Below are 12702 nucleotides of genomic sequence, written 5' to 3'. Positions count from 1 at the left end.
GAGTGATGATAGGCCTAAAGAAGATGACCATTATCCTTACCTTCGTATACATTTGCAACATTAACGACTAACTTCTGAGTGGTAACAAAGATGGTTAGCATATCCTAATCTTCATATACATTTGCAACATTACCGACTGACTACTGACTTATAACAAAGAAGATGAGCATTATCTCCATCTTCGTATTTACGGTATTTGCAACGACTGACTTCTGAGTGATAACACAGGTGGGGATCATCCTTATCTTCGTATATATTGCCCGATCGTCACTGACCGCGACTCCGGTTACTTGGGGGGAATTAGTAGATGTATGTATGTATGTAGGAGTATTATGTTTATATGAAGGTACAATGTATAGCTTATGTATGTAAACCGTTCACGACACTCCTGCCTTCAGCTCTTGTCCTTAGTTCCCTTAATTACCGGTACGCTGACTTTCTTTATATTCAGCTTCTTTTGATTCCTTAAAGACGATTTTATTCAGCCTAAGAGAGCTCCTAATGGTAAAGGAAATAATAAAGGCTTGATCTACCCCTCCAGCCTGAAGTCTATCTTAATCTGAATAAAAAAGTGTGAAGATTACAATAATTTACCATAACTTTAAGAATGTGCCCGGGTTGATAAGGCTAACACACACACACACACACACGCACACACACGCACACACACACACAAGATAACGCAGGTACGGTTCTCCCCCATCGTACTCTTATTTCTTCTCAATGTCACTTTTCAAACGTTCATGGCTCCCAAGAGGATGTGCGTCAGTGGGACAAAAGTAGTGTCAGTCAGTGTAGGGCAATATGGGAGGCGGGGTATAAGGATTCCTGAATTATGAACAATTTCGTATTTATTAACAACAGAAAATTTATTAATCTCTGTGCTACCCCACAACAGAAACCCTGGGATTTTATTCCAACTCATGCGGGCGATTTTACTGCTAACATCATACATTTTAATATAAATGTGTTGGCCCAAAATATAAACCACTGAGCAATATTTCAACTTAAGGGACAATCTACCCACGATCATTATGCTGGGGCTGAATAAAGACCTCGTACTGTCTTTCAACTCACGAAGGACGATTTTATGCGGCTCACAGGCATATGAAGCATCCAAAGTGATGCTTACGCAAGTCGATTTTTGTCAAGTAGGTAAACATCTCAATGACATTTATGACTAGTATTTCGACATTACTCAACAGAACTGCAGTGAGAGCTGCTGGGTGTATATTTCTCTTCAGCCTCTTTGCGCCTTTTTACATATCGTGTTATTCTTGTCATCTCCGGATTAATTTATTCAGGTTAGGAGATTTGGAGGTTGGAGGTGAGTAAAAGACTTTGTTAACCTCCTCACTACAAGAGGTCTCCCCTGCACGGCATCAAATCTAACCTCCTCACTGCAAGAGGTCTCCCCTACACAGCATCAAATCTCCGCGTCATAAAAAAATAATAAAAATACAATAAATAAAATATAGAAGACGTCCCCAGATTAAAGGGGTTACAGGCAAATTTTAATAGCCAACACAGTCAATATTTCACGCCACACCTTAGAGTAAAATGTAACATTAAATAAATAAAAGAATACAGTTGCTATATTACAATTCCGACACACTAAAAGAAGTACAGAAAAAAAAATCACTGGTAATTATTTCCCTTTCTGTGTTAAAACATTATACTCGTATGTCACTTTTGTTTGGCCTACACCTCGTTCAAGCCTTCAATGAGTTGAGCACTTTCTCCGGCACATATACGGGACTCACGCAGACACCCTAACGCCCACGAACACACACACACACACACACACACACACACACACACACACACACACACACACACACACAGCTAAATTATGCGCGCCTTCACGCTTATTTCAACGCCCTTGTGACCTTCTCTGGAACGCTGGAGGAAATTCGTTGAAAAAAAAAAAATAATAAAAACGCGATGCAGACCCCGTGACTTCGCCTTTAGATGACAGGTAGTTCTTAACGAGAATCTACCTGCCGTAATTGTTTTCGTAATTTCCTTTGCGATTACATTGCACAACTAGATATTTTGCTATTTATTGGCTATCTTTTTAATAACGGCCGGATAACAAGACGTACCCGGTAATATAAAAAATAAAGCATAGGTAATGACTAATGAGGTTACAAAATATCTGACCCTCTGTTAGTGCAACATTGGCCACGTGCGATGTAATAATAATAATAATAATAATAATAATAATAATAATAATAATAATATCAGAAATTCCAAAACAAACCTAATTCAACAATTTATTGAGAAACGTTATACAGCTGTTGACAACCCAGGGGGCTTCAGTATGTCACAGGTCAAGGCCAGACTTTCAAATTTCAACGTAGTGTCTTATGTGGTAAATGGTGAGAGGGTATGGGCGTGTAAAATGTGCCCTGCAAGGTCATGCGTGCAGGGTTGACCTTAACCTAGTTCACTTTAAAATGCAGCACATATCCGCATCATATTATTCACTTTTGTCTATCCTACTTCTCACCTTTATCACGTGTTCGACGATTGACCAGAAAGGGGTCAGTTAGCAAGAGACAAAAGTGAAACTGATAACCTGTTTTGTTTACCCTACTGATAATGTTTTTGTTAATTACCCTACTGATAATCTGTTCTTGTTAATTAACCTACAGGAGTAGCACGAAATACTTTGCTGACATTAATAGTCCTATGGTACAATGACAGACGACATTCTCCAGAATGACGGTGAGGAAGCACGGGATGGCTGACGTTAAAATAAATACCGGTATGTTAGCGACCAACTTCAAGACTGATGACTGATGATCTTACTGTTCCACTTCGTCAACTAAGCAATATTTTATTACCAATTTGCCGGGAAACAGAACACAAAATGATAAACAACATGCCTGCTTTATAACATATTGTATGTTAAACAGTATCTATATAGCCTAATCTAAAACTTCATGTTTTCATACCGGTACGGAATATATTTTGCCAACTGCGGAGACCAGCAGCTCAAATTCTGCACCCACCTCCCTCCTATAACGCCCAAGAACAAAATCGTGCCATTTTCATTTTTAAACATTACATGAACGTCCTTGTGTGTCTCATAACCATCAGTCTAATACACACACACACACACACACACACACACACACACACACACATAAAGAATAAAAATTACAATGCTTATGGCCGTAAGTCCTTTACAACTCTATAAACAAAATCATAACCTGAAGCACAAGATTAATGTTCGTACGTCCTTCAAAACTCTAAACAACACAGCTATAATGCACCACCTGAAGCAACGTAGCTATAAGGACGTACCGTCAATACTGAGAACCACACTCAGGGGAAAAAAAAAAAAAGAAAATGAAAGAAAGAGATGAATGGATAGATTGATACCGGTATTGAGATACAGACAGACCGATAGAACGATAAATGAAAACTCGCGTCTCAACCAACCACAAGAAACCTGAGCACAATGGTAAGTAATGAGGTCAAGATGTAGGGAAAGTGAGAGTGAATGAGTGTTCAGAGTATAGTAGGCTAGTGTGTAACTTCCGTGTGAGAGTGGGCTTATCAGTGAATGGAGTGGGCTAAGTTATGCGTATGAGAAGGCTTATTGAGTGCACGGGTGAGTTGTGAGTGCGAGCAGACTAATCAGTGAATGGAAGCGAGTGCGATTAGGCTTATAAGTGAATGGTGCGCACTGTGACTGTGGGTAGGTATGTGAATGAACAGACAGTTTTGAGAGAAGGCTAGGGCGTGGGCCTGACTGTTATGAATGGGAACAGGCGTGAGTGACGGGTGCGCATGGGCTTGAGTGATTAGACTATGTTCTGCGTGCGAGTATGCTTGAGTGAATCGAATGTTCTGAGTGCCGGTAGGTTATGTAAGTGAATGATCAGTGCGCGTATGTGTGAGTTCTGAATGTAAGTGGACATGAGTGTCAGGAGTATGTTCTGAGTGCAAATACATACGTCAATGAACGAAGTATGTTCTGAGTACGAGTAGGCATGTGAGTGAATGAAGTATGTTCTGAGTACGAGTAAGCCTAAGTGAATTGAGTGGTCTGGGTTGAGTGGACTTCAGATAATAGACTGCACTGAATGAATATACTGTAGTGTGTTCTGAATAAGGGCAGATGTGTGTGACTTGGGTTAATAACGCGAGTTCGTAGGGATGATATGACTGGGTGCAAGTAGGAACTGCGTATGTTACCAGCATATTTGCTTGCGGGAGCTGAAGCACATGAATAGAAAAAGAGTATGTGACACGAATCCAGGCGAATGCTGGAGTTTATGAACGACTATACAGAAGGTTGAATCCTGTCTGTAAATTGGCAGCAGATCCACCGTACGCTGCGATAATTATGAAGTGACAATGGCGCGGCGCAAAAACTATGAAGGCACGAACACGAATAACATGCATTTCTTTGGTGGACCTCAATGCAACTGGGTGCTTTTCATCAGCCTCGCAACTGTACTCTTAAAGATTGTTATCACTCCTTTATGGCAACCAGTCTATTACCTTACTGAGGATTTACACGTTTTGGTGACAAAAGAAATGAGCATTGTTTGTGGCGGTGTAGCCTATAACGCCCACGAGTCGCAGCGAAGGTACTTGAGCTCGGCTTAATAAGAGCGAGTTTCTTTGATGCTCCTAAGAGGAATAATAATATATCTGTTTGCGAGTACGTGGCTAACTAAAGGATCTGCATTGTAGCCTAGTCTTAACTAATGATTACGTGCAGTCGTAACTTATGACGGTATGTGCAATTATTTTACTTACCCGTGTGAGTGGCAGCCAGTCGCAAACACGCTGCCATATAACTCGAATGATTACGTGCAGGCGTAACTTATGACGGTATATGCAATTATTATACTTAACCATGTGTGTGGCAGCCAGTTACAAACACTTGCGTGATTATTCGACTTCAGCAAAAATAGTATGCGAAACATTACACAAAAACTGTCATAAAGGGAATGGGATGAATGCAAATGTTACGTTACGAGTTAACAGAAACAAAATTAAAGAGTTTCGGTGCGAAACCGTAAAATACAACTACAGTTGGCAATACTCACCTTGGGGCCTTTAATATAGACCTCAAAAGACAGCGAAAAACTTGGCAATAATAATTATTTTATATTCCATCAGATTGAAAAACAGATATATATTAAACCCATGAGACAACAATAATTCAGGCGCAAAATGAATAAGTGAGCACACATAGTCACTCTCCACCCGCACCCAATGCCTGGCAGTCACTATCAGCCTTCAGCCAACGCGTTCATTTTACCCGCAGGACTCCCGCAGATCAAAGTTGCCAAGCGCTCCTTGTAGAGTATGCACGAAGCTCTGTGTGTAAACTACAAAGATACCTTAACAATAAATACATCAAGTGATACTCTAAAATGGGTGAAGTGTGCAAAGAGAACCACAGAGTGCCAGCCTACTCTGTGCCTGTGTATATTATTTTGGTGCTGGAAGCAAGTTGTGAGTGTGAAAAATGATACTCACATATTGCTATTATTGCTACAACCCTCCACACAAATTTTCAAGACTGCGCACATCTCCATTCCACAAAAACTACCCCTAAACAACTTTTTGTCGCGGAAATGACATTAGAATACTAGAGCCTACAACTTAAACAAACGCATATATTTTCGTTCTATCTGATACAGCCTGCAAAACAGCTATCCTTGTACGGGACCACCTGGGCTAACATATATTGTTCTTGGTACAAGCGATCATGTTCAAGAACTAATGCTGGGCTCAAGCAGTTTTTTTTTTTTCTTAGTAATTAGTTTCACCCGTGGTATACCATAGTTATGAAACAGCATTAGACAGGTTGAAGTCTCATCAATAAAGCAAGTACTATAAATACGTAAATATTATGACGTTACATCAACATGCGGCTGAGTTAGACACAATAGTCGATCTGGCAGCTGTCTAGCCTCCCCTAAGAAATTGGTTGCCAGAGAGAATAAGACTTCATTGAATGTTACAGTAACCTACAGTACTACGGTAGCCTATAACTGTTATAAACTGCCGTATTTTTGTTCTTTTAACCTATGATACCACAGGGTCGTATCTCTGACCTACACGTAGAACTCTCTCTCTCTCTCTCTCTCTCTCTCTCTCTCTCTCTCTCTCTCTCTAATAAACCTAATATATATCATTACATAATGGTGTGTGTGTGTGTGTGTGTGTGTGTGTGTGTGTGTGTGTGTGTGTGTGTGTGTGTGTACACCAATAATTATTTTTTAAAAATCAACGCTTTTTCTTTTTCGCCCACCACCAAGAGAACGTTTAACATTAAACAACCAGCTCTGAAACAATATTATTGACTTGCAAAATAAATCATAATAATCAACTATGAATTATTAATTATGCCCATATCTTATCGATAATGTCGACGCGTCGGTAATTAAACAGTACCGGTAACTTATTTGCTGTTCTATTAATCTCGAGGATTCTTACTAATGGGCATGGCGAACGTAGCTACTTCTTTATTGATTAATATGGAGAATAAATATGAATAAGCAATATCAAGAGCATATGGAGAATAAATAGTAAAAAACATGGAAAATTAATCAATGTCTCAATAAAACTATTCTTTTACCCGTTCCCTTCCTATAAAGCAGTCCAAGACCATGCCCCACATCCACTTTTAACTTCCCACTACGACCAGGCTAGGCTATTCAGGCGAAGCTTTAATTCACGTGATTTATCTCACTAGATCATCGAATGGTCCAACTCGACACCACCCTCCAGACCCATTAAGCTGTTTCAAGCGTCCCCAAGGGTGGAAATGCCCCCTAAACTCCCCTCCCCTGCGGGCAAACCAGAGACCCCTTTACTTACTGTTCTCTTTGGTATGTGCGTCCCCTCCTCACCCACCTCCTACAACATCCCCACGCTTCTATATCTCTGAACAGGCCACCACTACCTTCAATACCTTATACGAGAGCTGAAACTCAGAAAACGAATGGAACAAAAGGATAGGGGGGCACAACGCTTAAAAAATAAATTCGAATGCAATGTGGATTTTCTGTGTCTTTGTTAATAGCTGAAGAATCTGTAATGTCCAGCAATTTATGCATGCCAGGGAAAATTGAATACCCGGTACAGTACTTGAAGCTCTGCCATGCTGTGAAAATTTACTGTTTAATCAAGAGCAGTCAGAATGCCCATGTCCACACTCTTCCCTCACCCTTCCCCTTTAGTAAGGATAATAAGCTTACAATATAATGACCTTTAGACATTGGTTCAAGCCCTCTCCTACCCCCTCAACTCACACGCATACTGGTACAAGCCTTTATCTTATGCTGTCTTCTTAGGTTGTTCTCTCAATGCATACATCAATGAAAAACACCAGGGGACAGCAAAGGTGACAGGGCTTGGTAGGACGTGTCCCTATACAGAGTGTTAGAGATCAGACTGAGAGAGAGAGAGAGAGATAGGGGGGGGTAGTAGAATTTGTGGGAAGGAGGGAAAGTTGAGAGATGAGTGATCAACAGGGGAAAGGATGAGGGAGAAAGCAAGTGGGAAAGGATGAGGAAGAAAGCAAGTGGGAAAGGGATGAGAGTGTGGGTGGTAAGGCATGAGAGTGAGAGAGAAGTGGAGGGGAAGGGGAAGTGTTGGCACCCTGGGAATCCCCATGATATAATTGCAAGCATTTCCCACCATGAACCCCTAACCTCCTCTTCCCTCACTTCCCCTTCCACTGTCCTCTCCATTTCTTAATTATCTTTTCTTCTAACTAAGTTTTAGCCTGCATTTTCACTAATTCAATTATGCCTGACATTGCTGCTGTGTTGTCATTGAAGGCAATTCTGATCGCTGATGAACAGTGTATTCTTGAAAGCTGTATATATTATGTAAATGCTATGAAACTGTGAGGTCTATTTTGCTACTATCACTGAACTGATAAAAGGATGTTTGAGCACTGTCTTTTGTCTGGGAGAATTCTTAGTGCATGTATGGTACAGTATTAAACTTTGTTCTAAAGCATACTTCTTGACAATCACCAGTACTACCATGAGTCTGATTTGTTAATTTTCAGCAGCACAAATTAACAGACAGATTTGTTCTAAAATTGTATCTTTACTCTTTACATTAAAAAAATATGAACCAGTAGGCTATACAGTATCTGTACATATATTCAACACATGTCAAGACTTCATTTAGGCAGGAAGCCATAGTAGCTCAATAACAGCACATTTGTCCCACAATCTACATGTATATAATGGTGGTGCCTATTGACATGCTTACAGGCAAATATAAAGTTTGCATCCTGCTGATTCATACCACTGGCATATACATTCATAATTTGATACACATTAAACACAGGCTAACCATTACAACACTTTATCTTCCACATGCACTGTTCTAACTGGTTACCTCTTCACTAGTACAGTACAGTAACAAGCATGGGGAAGTGTGAATTTTGGTTCACAGTCCTCTTCAGAGGAAAATGTTCGGTCCTACAGCAGACCTCATATTGACTTATGTACAGTACCGGACATTTAACTGAGGCAGTAGTGAATCTTTGTACAGGGTACATATTCAGTGAAGGGATTTAAAGGGAAAACTGTATGCTGCAAATATGAAAGTGTAGGCTAATGTTCTGTGACAGTGAAACTTGGGCAGTAAATAGGGAGGATGTTTACAGAAATGAGAACTGCCAGTTGGATTTGCAGTGCTTCCTTCATTGATGGAGTTGCAAATGTCAAAATTGAAAATGAGCAGCAGAGAGACTGACTAGGAACTGAAGGCCCAGGTGACAACGAATAATGGGATATTGACATGGTTTGGACATGTGCAGGGAATTTGAAGTTTAGTGCTGGAAAGACGAAAACTTGGAGGCAGATGCCATTAGGCATTTAGCTGCAGTGCTCATCTCTGTAACATGGGCCACTGAACCTGTGCAAACGATGGTTATTCACCCAACAGCCTAGGGATACAAGGTCACTGCATCATTCAGGTTACCACAGCTACCTCCTCTAGGTACCGTACTCACTCTACCCACCAACCCACAAAGGGTGGATGGACACGAATCGAGTGGCACCAGCTGCCCCCACCAGGATTTGAACCCTGAAGCTAACAGGTCAGCAGCTTCACAGTCAGCAATGATAACAACTCAGCCACTGCAGTGGTGCTGGGAGTAGCCTATATCCTTTTGTACAATTGCATAAGTTCACTCCATGTCACGTATACCGTACCAACAACATACTGAGAAGTATAAACAAATAAACAGTAGCCAATATATGGTACTGGTATTTTAAACCTGACACTCTCAGTTCATTTGGGGAAACTGCTCTTTGATGTAAAGGATTATGTGGAGTTAGTTACCAGTAGCTAAAAAAAAAAAAAAGAATCCAAAAATTAAATTGGTGTTGGTTCTGTGGCAAATAATTACTTTTGTACTACCACAAACTTTCTAGTGTCCACTTTTTCCCTTTTTTCTCTTTTTCAATGGTTTGTATTCTGAATGATTTTGACTTTTTACATAAGAAATGCACTAATGTCTGCAAAACCCTCCCATCCCATTTCAAGAATCTCTTGTCTTCCCACATACAGTTGTCAAAATTGTTGTCACTAGCTAAACCCATTGAAAATATCAAAAATTTACTTTTTTGACCTAATCTGATAACCTAACATGATTAAGACTTAACTCTGGCATTCTTCTGTTTAGCCACCTTGAAGCTAAATAAAATTCTCCTGTCAGCATTACGTTGAGTTGAATCCCAGCCACGACAAGTAATGACTGAAACTCATTAGCAGTACTGTAGCTAGCACAAGTATGGAATTTGCAATGGATATTCAGTACCGTACTACATGCCTACCAAAGAAAAATTTTCAGAATGATTAAATGTATCGATTACTGTATATATCGTAAATTTCCAATACTCCATGGTTATAACTTTATACGGAAATAAACTAATACCGTACTGCCACTGTCTGGTTGGGTTTGCACTCTGTTCAACACTACAGGATACTGTGGAAGTCAGGAAACTGCATTAATTCTGCTGACGTTCCTGAAGTAAAACTTACTGTACCTAATTTTCATATTAACAACTATCAAATGAGACATTTTAAAATTTAGAAAACAATGGTTCCCAGTATGTCAGAATCACAAGACATTGGGAATCCTTAAGGAGACATAGGACCATGTTATTTTACAGTTTTCTTCTGTTTTTTCCTTCCCTTAGCTGGATGCTTTTAGTATTTTCTGACTCATTTTTCAAGTTTCAGTGTTCTTTAATTCTTTCAAATGTGGTGAAAAGCATTTTAAGAAGAGCCATTTACAAATGAATGCCATCTTGTGGTGTGCAATGACAGATGGACATTATCTTAGAATGCCACTTCTGAACAAATTTACCCATTTCAGGGCATATTTATCCCATCTTAACCTAAATTTTCAAAACTTCAACTCAATCTTGATTATTCTAACCAAATCTATTTTTTGCTAACGTACCCAATTTTATTCTTACCTAAACAGACATCCTAACCCTTATGTAAACAAATTTCCCTTGTTTATTGATGGGTCCTCTTCATACTTGAAAATGCATTTCTGTACATCTTCACAAAGTCAATGAATCCGTTCAAAAGTAGGTAAAAGCTTTTTTTTTTTACTTTTTGGAGGTGGTCTTAAGTCTCCTTAAGGATTATGGTACCTGGATATTTTGAAAGTAGCAACTGGATAGGGCATTCGATGACATCAAAGCACAAGGATTTCAATGTAGAAAAGGAAATGACTCTCATAATTCATAATTAGCTACCGGTATATAGTCTGAGGTCATATACAGTACTCATACAACACGATTGGAGAGGTGTGCTACTAAAATATATGCTGTTATCACCCTTTACCTTCACCCTAACACTCTTTCTCAGTTAAATGGTTAGGTGTATTAGACTCCCATACAAATAATCATACTCACTTCTAGGTATTCCTTCGCGTCACACTTCATGGCTGTATCTTCGACACGCTGAAGCCTGTCTGCATAAATCTTGGAAAATTCATCTAGCAAGCCCAGCATCATGGATGAGCTGGTATCCTTTGAGTCCTCTGTTTCCCCGCCGTTTTCCCGATTTTCCCCTCCACCTTCTCTTCCTCCTTCGTCATCATTCTCGTTAGGCACTTTACCTCCCCATACTGAACAATTTTCCTCTTTTCCGTTTATCGTCTCTACCCTAGACTCCATTTCACTCCCTGACGATGCAGTCACCCAGTACTATAATTCACTGTACCTTGAGTTGTATTCCCTCCTGGTTCATTTTTTTCCCCCAGTTCTATTTTGGTGAATCACAACACGCATCAGCACAACCCCTACACTGTCAACAACTGGCACTGGGCCGCACTCCACTAGATGGCAATGCTGGGTATAGTGCCAACATCTGTTTACACTGGCGCCATCTTTAAATGATCTACTGTAGTAACGTGGCGCCATGTTTAAATATCATGATGAGCCTCGGACATTGATTAAATACCAGGGAACAGTTTGTTTATGTTCTGTGAAACATTGTTTACATATTCTGTAAACACAGCGCCATATTTAAATGCTACGATACTGAAAACTAGTTACGCTGGTCCTATCATAAGGTGGAAGAGGCTCTTAAAGGTAGTTTTTTAGTTCATGAAAATAAATATTTAAGCACCATGGTGGGAAACGTTTGTTCTTACGCATAATCACATTTTTAAAATTATATTGATTTATTTACACAGTAGAAAATGATGAGGTGAGTGAGAGATATCGTCCAGGTGATTGAGGGTGCAAAAGTGGACATCCGTGGATTAATGGAAATGGAGAGGAGATAATGTGAGAGTGGGTGTAAGGATGGAGTATATGTGCGGGAGTAGGTGAGAATGAGAGGGCAAAAGAGGGAGTATATATTGGTCTGTGCAAGAGATGGAAGGAGAATATAAGACAGTATAGAACAGTTGGTTCAAGGATTGTGTGGGTAAGCCTGAAAGTAGGATTACAAACTTGGACTATTTTGTGTGTGTGTGTGTGTGTGTGTGTGTGTGTGTGTGTGTGTGTGTGTGTGTGTGTGTGTGTGTGTGTGTGTGTGTGTGTGTGTGTGCGTGCGTGCGTGCGTGCGTGCGCGCGCGCGCCAACGCAAGACCGTGCAAGCGGAGTGACAGAATTTCTGAGTTCTGGGCAAATGTGGAAGCGTGCGTGGAAAAGTTAATACCTTCCAACTGTATAATACTATAATGACACTGCTATCTTGTAAATAAATCCTCCAGTATTAGGGCAATGTGTTTATCTGTCACCGTGAAAGGATTAATTAGAATAATTTGCATACGAAATATTTAATATTTCAGGTCATATCAAACTACAGCAACATCTGTTCTGTATAATAGAAAACAGAGTCTGCTAAAGGAATGTGATTATCTTTAAACATCCAGTAAAAAAATGAGAATCAGAAAAAATTAGTCAATAACAGAATCACAAAAAATACTGCAAACAGAACACAGTTACCATCCACTACTGAGTATTGCTCCCTTCTACAATAATTATTTTTTTACAATACTGTACAGTAACACAACCTTGACTTATGCTTTATTCTTTTTGTCATACTGCCCCTAATATCTGAATATATATTAATACATCCACTTCATTATGTATAAAAATATTCCACGTGAGCCATGAATATCTTATTAAGTTGTAGTTTTGGATAAAGAAGAAATAATGTGCTTCCTCC

At 39.7% G+C, this 12702-nt stretch overlaps 1 protein-coding gene across 1 annotated transcript in view; it reads right to left on the bottom strand.

Moving 5' to 3' along the window:
• LOC145412089 (uncharacterized) overlaps positions 1 to 11310 on the bottom strand; it is a gene marked incomplete at its 3' end in the record, with an annotated part of 88186 nt that extends 76876 nt beyond the window's left edge. Inside the window, exon 1 of the mRNA XM_080282005.1 lies at positions 10935 to 11310. Coding sequence (XP_080138131.1) covers positions 10935 to 11198 — 264 coding nt within the window. The remainder of the gene's footprint in view (positions 1 to 10934) is intronic.
• Between the last annotated feature and the right edge of the window lie 1392 nt (positions 11311 to 12702).

The sequence above is a fragment of the Coenobita brevimanus genome, chromosome 92 (assembly GCF_032717465.1).
Source record: "Coenobita brevimanus isolate Jiangsu-jjx chromosome 92, ASM3271746v2, whole genome shotgun sequence".
Classification (NCBI taxonomy): Eukaryota; Metazoa; Arthropoda; class Malacostraca; order Decapoda; family Coenobitidae; genus Coenobita; species Coenobita brevimanus.
Note: the sequence above shows the minus strand (reverse complement) of the source record. Positions and strands in the feature narration are given on the sequence as shown.